Here is a 12,149-nt window from a genome sequence, read left to right as displayed (position 1 = left end):
ATAATTAACTCTCACACTGTTTTATTTCCTTCCCTCACAAACTCCGGTGAAATATAGCATTGGCAGTTCAACGTTTTGCACAGCATTTGGGAGGAAAAAAAACAATCTACTCCAATAGCATCACCAGAAAAATACTAATTGCAGCATCTTCTCGGATACTGAATTTCATTCAAAAATTATCAGTGGGATATTTTGTCCAGCAGAATGGACACTGCCATGCCAGTTAGAAAAAGCAGGCTCTTCTAATCCCCTGCTGAAATACTAATTCAGTCATAATATTCCTATATCTAAAGAGCAGGCCTTTACCTTAACTTTGAACTTTGTTTCTCTTGCATGTGACTGGGGCTTCAAAACCCAAACTTAACTAAATATTCTAGGTTTACAGAGACATGCGTGCTTAGATAAGCAGCACAATATCACTATTTTTTCCTACAGCAGTTTTCCCTCTCCTTCTCAAAACCACACCGCCTTTTTCCATCATATACTTATTTCTGCTTACAAGCACGATTCCTGCTTTGAGCTGCAAAACTGTCAACCACAATTACTAATTGATTCCTCTGTGTACATACACTCACAACAAAAGAGGTATTTCATAAAACAAAAAGGCATAGCAAGCACATCTAGGCATCAGTGATCATTATTAAAGCACTGGGCCAAATTAACTTCTGGTACATGTAGGGTACGACTTCAGTGCATATTATTAATTCAGACCACTACAGATACTACAGGCTTGGATGTAATTAAAAGGTCTAGGAGAGATACACAGCATACAAATCTTGCATGTTTTTAATTAAATATTTTGGCTATTCATTAAAAAAAAACAAACACCATACCACACTCTTCAGTGCTAAGATAAGAAACATTCCCCATAGCAGGGAATTTTCCTGCCTGTGTCGTCAGAAAAAATCTCTTAAAGAAGATAATCCTCAACCCTTCCCTCCATCAGCACCCTACAATAAGATGCTCTTGTATTCTATACACATCTGTATCAGCTATTATCCACTATATTGTTTCAGATCTTCCCTGTTCCTGCAAGAGCAAAATTAGAGTATCATAGAAGGGGAATATGAATTTTCCAGACTTTCCCGGGTTTCCTCTGGAGATTCCCCTTCTATAATACATTTAGCTTTATGGTCACCTCCAGGCCAAAATGGTGTTTTGCCAACTGTCAATTCGCCAACTAAGTGTGGTTCATGGCATTTGGGTTTTAAGAAAAGCACAGAAAAATGAAAGAACTCCATTGAGTGGCCTCCAGCTTTTAAGTAAGCTTCCTAAAAAGAGAGGATGAGCTTTATGAAAACAGGGAACAGTGCTCAGACCTCAGCAGATGACTGAAACAAATGGCCTACAGACCACTGCAGAAACATCCTAATGATCTGCACAGTCATACACCCAGACTCTTCCATTTGCCCAAATTTTTTGTTACTGCAGCTTCCAGAAGCTAGTGAAGCAGGCCCAAAAAAGGAAACACAGTGAAAGGAGAGAAAAGGAGGAAAGGAGCCAGTTTGAGATGGGTTTGGAATCAACAGGCTTTCTTCCAGATGCTTTCCCCAGGCACATCTCCAAATCCTTAAGTACCTAGATGGTGATCCATCGTTCATTTCCACCTGCCTGCAACCAGTTCCAGATGTATGTCCATGAAAGATGGACGTTAGACCTTGCTTTCATCTGGCCCTGGCATAATCCAGCTGAAATAGGAAGGATGCTAACATCAGTTCTCCTATTCTGTTAACACTGACATTGCCTTAAAAAAAAAAAAAATCCAAAAACACACCTGATGCACAGAAAATTTCCCATTTCCTTTCTTTCTGTTTTCCTCAGCATTTCTCCTCTGCACATTCCTAGAAGTTAATCGAGTTGAAAACTGTAGTCAATCATGTCTACCAGGGAAGCAAGTACAGTTTCAGTTGGATATATTACAGACATAGAAGTAACTAGACTGGATTTCATTTCATTATAACAATATTTAAATATAAGAGGTTCACCTTCATCTGGAATAAGTTTCAGAGAATGGCTGATGTTGGAAGAGACCTTTGGAGATCATCTAGTCCAACCCACCTGCTAAAGCAGGTTCACCTTGAGTAGATTGCACAGGAATGTGGCCAGGTGGATCTTGAATGTCTCCAGGGAAGGAAACTCCACAACCTCTCTGGGCAGCCTGTTCCAGGGCTCTGGCACCCTCAAAGGAAAGAAGTTTCTCCTCGTATTCAGATGGAACCTCCTGTGCTTCAGTCTGTGCCCGTTGCCTTTCATCCTATTGTTGGGCACCACTGAAGGGTCTGGTCACACCCTCGTGACGTACACTCTTGAGATATATATAAACATTGATGAGATCCCCTCTCAGCCTTCTCTTCTCTAGGCTGAACAGACCCAGCTCTCTCAGTCTCTCCTCATAAGAAAGGTGCTTTAAGTCCTTAATCATCTTCATATCCCTTCGCTGGACTCCATCCAGCAGTTCTCTGTCCTTCTTAAACTGGGGAGCCCAGAACTGGACACAGAACTCCAGACACGGCCTCACCAGGGCAGAGCAGAGCGGCAGGAGAACCTCCCTCGACCTGCTGGTCACACTCAATGCCTCCCAGGTACCATTGGCCTTCTTGGCCATAAGGGCACATTCATTTATAAGTTTTAGTTACAACTACATTTAGTGTGGGTGAGCTGACCTTCTTTCATAGCCAATGCCCTACCAGGAACTGAAGTGGTCACTATATATGCCCAGAGAGAAGCTCAAATTAATGTTTTGGCTGAAGCATCTTGCTGCAGGTCAGCTTTGCCACAGCACTGCCAAGCCCTGCAGAATGCCCTGCCTATGTTAACTGACTTGATCACTCTCTCTCAACCCTGTACCTCCAGCCATGCACTTAAATGACTGCAAGAAATGGGTTTACAGATCCCGTTGTGCTTCCACTGATGCCAATATAAGTGCCTACCGACTTCGAATATCCAAATTATAACACAGGGTGGCAAAGTTACAAATTCATTTTTTTGAAACAAAAAGGAAATACAGATTTAAAACACATTGTGATAAAGGATTCTTGCTAGAGAAGAAGTGTTAATGACTTTGTTTTAGAATTAAAGGGATTGCAGACATCTATCTTATATACACACAACCTACGAGTAATGCTATTTGTTAAAGTTGCTATTCCAAAGCTAATCAGAAGCTTTACTGTCCAGCTACATTGTTTCAAAACTTTATTTCTTCACCACTCCTTGCTAGTCTAAAATAGAAAGCTGGCACTGGACATGCAGCTCTTTTTTCTTTTTCCCCAGAGAATATTTCTATTTGGATACCAAATTTCAAAACCTTAAGGAACTCAGACAGCAATCACAAAAGTTTTTAATTTCTCAGTGCTCCGTCGCACACAAGCACAGCTCAGATATTGCAGGGAATCAGCTGATGTTCCCCAATTCAGAGACAACCAGTGCCAACACAAGCCAGAAAAGCCAAGCTCCTTGCCTCACTGAGCCGGCTGCTAGAACAAAACAAGTACAATGCAGAAAACTCCATTTCTTCCATGTGTTCTTTTTTCACTCTCTTTTGCCTTTGCATCAGTAACATTAGGGTGACAGTACCTCCTTCAGCCCTGCCACTAGTGATTTATCACGTGCAAGGTAGTTTTCCACTGAGAACCTCTGTCCTACCTAATGCCACTTTGCTCTGTCCTGGCCTGTAGGTTTCATGGGACACACCAGGCTGACCTCCTTCCTGACAGAGGCTGCCGATTACACAAGGGCGTTTGCACAGACAGAAAAATGTGACACTGTGTTCAAGTGTACAGTGTAAATATGTGCTAAAATATTCCAGAAAGACAGAGAGTCTGGTTTAAAACCAGCAGCTTTATCACAGTGCCTGTTGAAAGCAAAAATGGCAAACACTGCAGAAGAGAAGCTGCTGTTTTTCACAGCTTCATTTAGCTGCCTGAGCACCTCAAAAACTAAGACTGCAAATATTTTAAAGGGAAAACAGTACGTTTCAGACATTATGAGCATTTTAACTGTGGCTTAGGAATGTACCTATCCTCCACTCCCAGTCTACAGGATAACATACCTCCTGGAAAAGCACCATCACATTGTAGTGTGAGGCAGCTGGTACCAAAGTCCTTTCACTTTGTCACTCCTACCCTCGCTCCAATAGTGAGCATTATTCATCTGCCAACTTAATTTGACCTTCACAAGTCAAATGCAAGGTACCGATTTTTGTCCCTTGTCTTTCTCCCCACCCCCCCTTGAAAATGGAATTTATCAGTGTCTTTCACATCAGTCTACAACATTTCCCATCTTACATTACAAAGATTTGCAGTTGAAGGGGAAAATGCTTTGCTTCTTAAAAACAAGAAAAGGAACAAATAAGTCTCTTGCCCAAAAATCCTAAAAATCCTACTTATATAAACAACATCCCATTTCCAAAGCACAGCGATTTCTTAAGTTCAGCAAACAGCCTGTCTGCTGCATTTACACAGAGCCACGTTCATTCATCACTTTCAAGTCTAATTACCGAGCCATTTCCCTCTTGGCAACCTCTAACAGCCAGAAGAATTAGGTTTTACATCATCAGGATACCAAGGGATAACAAATACCCATAACTCTTTGCAGCTGTGCAATTTGTAAAGCATCTCAAGCTTTGACCAGGGAAAGGATTACTTCCAGGCAAACGTTTTTCATCATGTGCTGCTGTATCTGGTACCAGTCCTGTGGGTCTCACTTCAGCACAGTCTCTCCTACGAAGAGTCACAATGTCAACTTCCAAAAGCAAGGAGGGGGAAATAAAGTCATAACCCACTTGTGGAAGAAAATGCTAATTAGAACCACAGAGCAGTGGAAAAGGTTTTGTGCATCACACAGTTCACCTCTCCTGGTGCGCGACTGCTCCTCGCTGCATGTTAATCCATGAAACATCAGTTCTGTTTGAAAGATGTCAAGTGGTAAGTTGCCAGAGCTCCTCCCATGTGACTAATTCACAGTGAAGGAGAATTCTCTACCAAAAGCCTTTCTGATTTACAGAAGTCTTCCCTATCTCAATCATTTTTTCTTACTCAAAATTTATCGTGACACCTCTATTTTCTCCCAGTGTTTCTTCTATAGGTTTATCATCTGTTCTTTAGAACCAGTTGTGAATGCCTCCCTTTTGCTTTATAGTCAGTCCATTCAGCCCCTAGTCTTTTATTTTTGATTCTCTCTAAGATTCCTCTAACATCTCAACATAAACCAGACCGAGAGGGAAAAAAATCTTCCCAGAGTGCTAGAAGCACAGTGCAACAGAACAAAATGCAGAAATCAATATAGCTCAAATTATCTTCACTACCACACTGGAAAGCCAGGTCCATTCAGAATCACCCTTTCATCTCTTTGCTTCAAGGATACTCGGGCTTCTCTGCTGAGCAACTGCTCCTTACACTGAACTATTTTTCTACAGAAGTACAGGATTACATTTTTGTAAATTCTGTCCCAGGCTGGCGTGGATCCAGCCCAATCTTGTCTTTTGATTAAAATGTATTACTTTATTGTCTACATGAAAAATAGCAGGGGAACAACCCAAGAAAAAAGGCAACCCAGGATCTTACTTCATCTATATAAAACATATGAAAGTTCTAAGCAGGCTGGATGAGAAATAATATTTTCAGAAATAATACATTTCGACACTGAACAATGTCAATTTATATAAATATTGCTGACTTCAAAGTATTATTTCTTGTAACTAATACGTGAACACAAGTACCTTTTATTTAAAAAAAAAAACAAACCTGCTACCCAAGACAATTACATTTGATAGTGTTAGATGTATTAAAATTATGGAGTTATGGCTTGGGAATGTATAATAAATAAAACACTGTGGCATATCTGAATGCAGCTACAGTGTTTGCCATGGAGTAAGGGCTTGTGCAGTGATAGAAAATCCACAACACAATGCCAAGGAGACATTATATTGGATGGTGCAAATAAGAAAATTTCTTCGCTTTCTTCATCTATCTGTATTATAATTAATTACCAAGTCTATTAATTTGTATGTGGCTGCCGATAAGAAGGGATTGTTTAGTGACGTCTACAGAGGGTTGGGAGCAAAACTTGTGTTTAAACCCACATGCTCTAGTCAAATCTAAACAAGTAATAATGGGTTAATACTCAACAAAGTGCTTTGAAAAGCAAAAGCATTAAGCAGTTATTCAATGTTATTTCACATCTGCATTTTCAGTTCAGATGAACTGTGCATAAAACTACTCTCACAACTTAACAGTTGAGGCTTCTCTGTGTCTCTGGACACGTCCTGTAAGGATCAGGAGATGTTACCTACCTGGGAGATCTGGGATACAAGTGCATTCTGCACAAAACCCACAGGATCCTTGCAAGGATTTAAACCGAGAGGATAAACTTCTACAAAGCTGTATCACAGAGTGTTTCTCACTGCCAAGGCAGAGAAAACCAATGCAACCAACAGAGGGAATGGGGAGACAATATAAACAGGTGTTTCCTTGAAAACCAGTATGGTTAGTAACAGTGCAGGAAATGGATCTCCAGAGGCCACAAATCGTTAGCATCTCTAATGCATTTGCAAATTCCTACTGTGCAAAGTCAGCCTGTAAAAAAAGGCCGTTTCTAATAAGTGCCTTGTCTGGTTTCCTACACCATTTAATTTCAGATGAATTTTATGAGAACTCTGCTACATAATTTACCTCCCATCTGGTTCAGATTTGACAATGAAATATTTGTGTGTCCCACCCTGTTCTTTTTAAAGCTCCAAAACCAGATGTCTCCAGCACAACATGACTGCAGCAGGTCATAACACATTCTTCAGCAAGCTGTGCCAGGCCTCCTACCCCCCACAGACAGTTCCAGGTAAGGTAAAATTGGGTTGTTTACTCTCTAATAGAATAAAACAAATAAACTCAACACCTCTAGAGCACCGTGTGAGGAGGTGGATTAAAATGCACTATGCCTTATTCTTCCAAAAGGTTTTATCTTGATAAAGCAGCGTTTCTGAAAGCTAAACGCATTAAGAATTGCAATTTTTTTTCCCTATTGGCCTGATTCCAGCACACATTTTTGCAACTTCTGTACTGCAATAAGCAGACAGGTGTTTCAGGGTGTTTAGCATTTCTAGGAAGTTTACAAATTTCACCGTTGCATACATTGCATATGAGAAGGATGCTGATGAAAATATCTGTCAGATTTTGCATTTTCTACAGAAAAATGTGTTCACTTCTTAGCAGCTTCACAGGGCAGCTCTGTGCTGCACGTGATGCCACCTCCTGTTACAGAAACCATTTGTGTTGCTGAAATGTCAGAATGACACCTTTTATCCTCTCCTGGAGATACAAATGGCCCCTTTTGCCATACAAAGGAATCTGTAGGGATGCTAAGGTAACTTCCTTTCCAGAAAAATGATGAAGTTGTGATACACCTTTAAAATGGACAACTACTTTCTACATGCACATATTTGACAGTTTTTCACACAAAACAAAGCAGAAAGAAGTACTTGCTCACAAGTATTGGTATTTCATAAGAAGGTATCCCCCAAGAAAGACCACTTACACACCCTGTCAAATTTTAAAAGCTGTAGTAGGAACTAAAACCTGCTATAATCCTCCTTCAGACAAGAGATAAATGTCTCTCATAACCATCGCAAAGCAGGATAATAAAAAACATCGTTAGCTGCTTGCACAATAATACCTTATTAACGTCACACATGAAGGGATATAAGTGTTCCCCAGTCTTTTCATGAAGCTTTTCCCCTGTCTGGTGAAATGCTTAAATGCAAGCATTTAGGCATAAATGGTAAGCACTTAGGCATAAATGGTAAATATAGACATATGAGTAGTCTCCTTGGAAAATCCAATATTACATAGCATATGATCATATTATTCACCTGATGAAGACACTATTCTAGGCCAGTGCAACAACCCTGGGACAATAAAGAAGTCAGTTACTGGAAAGAAATGCAAGGTAAAACCACAGAAAAGATTCAAAGGGCACGAGAATCAGCAAAATCCTTCCTTTTAATGACATGAGAAAGGAGGAACTCCATCAGCTTTCCTGTTGGTGCCACGTTGAGAATGCTTAGGTAGAAGTCACAAATTCAACGCTTCTGCATGTAAATATATTTAATAAAATAATTATAGAAAGGTAATATACTTGTAATTGCACAAAGTAAGAGTAATTTATCAGAAAATAACATATGTGATTTTTGTGACAGGATTACTTACTTTCCCCTTTCAACTGCCAAGGCATCTATTTCATCAAAGAAAAGGATTGAAGGAGCCACTGCTCTGGCTTTCCGAAAGATCTAGAAAAACAGCAATGAAACACTCAGTTTTAAAGAATGGAAAAGTTTTACAGAATTCCATCACCCCCTGCACACCTCAAAAACTACAGAGTGTCACAGAACAGAAATAAGCCTTGTGGCCTTCTTTTTTTTTTAATAATAATAAAAACCCCACATCTTTTAGAAGGTATTCATGACACTGCACAATACAGGCTTATACTGAAAGCTGCTACTGGATCCCAAATCTGACATGCATTACTAGGCTGGTGCAGGAAAAAATGAAACAACACAACACATCCATTCTGCTTTTTTTCTTTTCTTTTTTAAACTTAAACCAGAAGAAGTTTTTTTTGAAAGTTTAAAGGTAACCTTGTAAGCAGAGAAGGATGTGAATGCCAAGAAAGCTTAACATCTAACATTATGTATGGTTAGCCCTTTCTCACCTCTCTCACTGCTCGTTCAGACTCACCAACATATTTATTCATCAGCTCAGGTCCCTGCAAAATTAAAAAAAAAGAAGTTTTAAAAGCATATTAGATTTGCGTATGAAATGACTGAGACAACTTGGCTGTGATACATTACTGATGCTCTTTTACAATGAATTTTTATAATTTGTCACTTGCAAGTCTTATTTGTGTATTTTTAGACTTACCGTCTACCTGTATCAAGTTCTTCTCCATTCGTTATAGCACTGTGCATGCATGTAACTATGCATGTAGGTTAGTCCTCTTATCATAATACTTCCCTGGTACTCCCATGAGAAACAGAATTCACCAAAAAAATAAACACTTTGGGGTTCTTAAAATCTATTGGCTCAACTACAGCAACAAGGGGGCTGCAAATCAGTCCAAAAGCATTTGCTTGCACTCAACATGCATCCTGTGCAGCCCAGCACCAAAACAGTGACTTAAACCAATGCTTAACAGCACTTCTTTGAATTTGACGGCTTGCAGGTCCAGAAAGAAGCAGCTGCCACAGCAGCACACCTGAAACCCATCCATGAGGCACCCCATGCCCAGCGAGAAAGCTGTTCAGTGTCTGAGCTCATTCACATTCCTCCTCCCCTCTGCCAAGCAGCATCCCCAGTGCCAGCTGCTGCGGGGCTGGTTATACTCACAGCCCTGTCCACCAGGAACAGCCCGGGGACCATGGGGTCAACCCTCGAGTCTCAAACAAGTACTTACAACTATAAAAAGTAAAACAATGGAGAATTCTCAAAGCATTTTCAGTTCTGCTATATCCTGCAGGATAGGCCGCTTAAATAATCCTTCCTAATGGGACTAAGATCCTCCTGGGATTGGTAACGACTCATTGACTTCAGCCTGGTTTGCATCAACATTGACCTGCAGCCACGACCAACAATTATTATCCCCTGCCCTGAATTAAAATAGTCAGTGGTTTAAATCTATTTTCCAGGGAACAGGTGTCCTCATAATTTCACCAGCAGAAACTACATCCTACTTCACAGTCAGAAAAGTGAACAACCTTCCTCTGCTCCACAGCTGCGAATACCTTCAGGTAATGCTCAGCTCAGGGCAGCAGGGCAGCTTTAAACCCTGGGTATGCAAGAAATAACAATGTGTGGCAGACACACATTTCTACATTAACAGTGACAGCGCTTCCGCGACAGCTGCTCTTTGAACAGGACCGTCTGGACTTCGTACCCGGATGGGTAGAACACTGATTCATTACTCTAGAAAGAAACCACACTGGTTTTTGCAGTCTCCCCTCTCCACGCTAATTTTCACTCTTGCAACAACAGTTAAAGCACTGACTTGATCTTGGCACTGGCACCATTGGAAAAATCCTGTGCATACGTACGGGGAAGAACGTATACTCTAGAAAGGGAAGCACAAGGTATGTGATATCAGCAAAGCATCCAGGCGATGCCACTATTTTTGTTTATTTATTTATTTTCAGAGAGTTGTCCCTTACAAAAAGAACCAGGTGAGACAGTCCAGTGGCCAGACCTGTTGTACTACACAGGGAAAACCAGCTGCGTGAGGGCTGGAAGAAGAGTACCATGTGCCTTGCTGGTAGGAAATGATACAATTAGCATTGCTTCCTTTCATCAACATCCCCCCCTTAAAACAACTGCTGCGGTAGCTAAAGTTAAAACATCGCCTGCGGGCTTTCAACAACTTCAGTATTGGAGTCTGTTGGGTACCTGGGCGGAAACAGAATTACCCAGACACATAACTGATGAAGAACACAGGAAAGAGAGAAGGAAAAAACATGGTGAGAGCAATACAAAGCCTTTTCCTACTATTCACTGTGGCCACTGAAGGTGAGGAGCATGCAGCAGGCTGTGCAGAACAGGCCTGTGGCTCAAAGACACGATCCAGCTGCTCCGGGCCCTTGCCATTCATCACATTCAGCGCAGATGAGGAATCTGATAGCATGGGCCTAACAAACCCTTAAGGAACAAGCACCGTCTACTTTCTGTCTAGCTTTTTCTTAAACCAAGTTGATACACTGAGAAAAGTCTGCAGATTCTACCCACAATTATAGATTTCTTTCACTAAGGTCTTCTCGGAGCCTGTGGACCTCCTTTTACATGCCCTTCTTCTCACAAGTAATCTTTGTTCACACCAGCATTCTCATGGAAGCCAACATCACACACATCAGTGCCAACTCCTCTAGAACGACACTACATCAAATAGCCTGACATGTTGTTTTCTTTTGTCTGAGCAAAAAAATACTTAAACCCCAAACTACTGCCTTTGAGCTTTAAGGTACAATGTAATTTCAGATGCTTGGAGATTTATTTTTAATTAAGCATTAAAATATGATCAAGGCAACATCAAAGCAATAAATACTGTTTAAAATGTTTCCAAAGAGAATTATTTTGAATTCATGGTTTTGCTGTAAGCTTTGACATGAAGTTTTTCCTCCATTTTTCCCGTCATTAAGTAGCAAACCCAGGTGAAGGACTGCTATGAATTACTGACCTGTGCTTCTTCATGAAGAACCTTCATGGAAGTTGATTTGAAGCTCTCCTAGTTCACCACTCATGAGCAATACCAAAACTGCCATTCAGAACCACAGCTTTTATTGCAAGCAGCTTGTAACTCTTATTCTATATGGCAGTATAGGAAAAGACTCCAAAGTAAGAGAAGGATCACACAGAACAGGAGGAATTAGTATACATTTCATCACATGCAAACACTTAAAACCACAACACAAAAACTAGAAATGTTCAAAGAAGCTGGATGTAGAAACTGCATTGAGTTGGCTCTGGTCTGTGCTGAAGCTCTGCCTTCCCCTGTCTGGACACGGGCTGTCCTTCGGCTGACACTGGTGGCAGCTCTTTTGAAAAGCACATCTGAATCACCAGCAGCCTACAGGCCACCACCTGCTGACAGGTGACACGGTTTCCAATTTTCCACAAATCTCACCTTCTCTTTCCAAGAAGTTTGCTTTTAAGTTGGAGGCCACTCAAGAAATACCAGGAGGTGTGGGGTTCTTTTTTATTATTTTTTTCAATGCTTTTCTAATGCTTTAAAAATCAAATTACGTGGACCCCACTTAGTCAGCGAGTTTACATTTTTTGAAACCTCAGTTTTGGCCCAGTGGTGAGCACAATGATTCCTTTAAAAGCTGTTCACAACTGTTGATATACTGACCACAAGGTGCTGGTAACAAATGGTTCCGGTTAATGATGCATCGCTCTGTTCTCTTCTGCAACAAGCAATCTTCCATATGAAGGGACATGAAGAAATACAACCTGTTCCTTCTGGTCGTTTGCACAGTGACTCCAAAACCAGCAAAACATTTGGAGGAGGAAGTTGCCAGAAGTAGTTGTAGCTCAGCCTTGCATATAAGCTTACCATTTGTGAGCTACAATCCAGACTAACAGTATAAAATCTGCCAATTCAGGTCCACCATATAC

General features: G+C 40.8%; 1 protein-coding gene across 2 annotated transcripts in view; it reads right to left on the bottom strand.

Annotated features, from left to right (window-relative positions):
• AFG2A (AFG2 AAA ATPase homolog A) overlaps positions 1-12,149 on the bottom strand; it is a 199,364-nt gene that overhangs the window by 144,345 nt on the left and 42,870 nt on the right. For both annotated transcript variants that reach the window (XM_082050673.1, XM_082050674.1), the window contains exons 12-13: positions 8,701-8,754; positions 8,199-8,278 (exon numbers count right to left, since the gene is read on the bottom strand). In XM_082050673.1, the coding sequence (XP_081906799.1) occupies positions 8,199-8,278; positions 8,701-8,754 (134 nt within the window). The remainder of the gene's footprint in view (positions 1-8,198; positions 8,279-8,700; positions 8,755-12,149) is intronic.

Source organism: Streptopelia decaocto, assembly GCF_964273445.1.
Source record: "Streptopelia decaocto genome assembly, chromosome: 4".
Lineage (NCBI taxonomy): Eukaryota > Metazoa > Chordata > Aves > Columbiformes > Columbidae > Streptopelia > Streptopelia decaocto.
The sequence above is the reverse complement of the archived record's forward strand: the minus strand, read 5'-3'. Positions and strand labels throughout refer to the sequence as shown.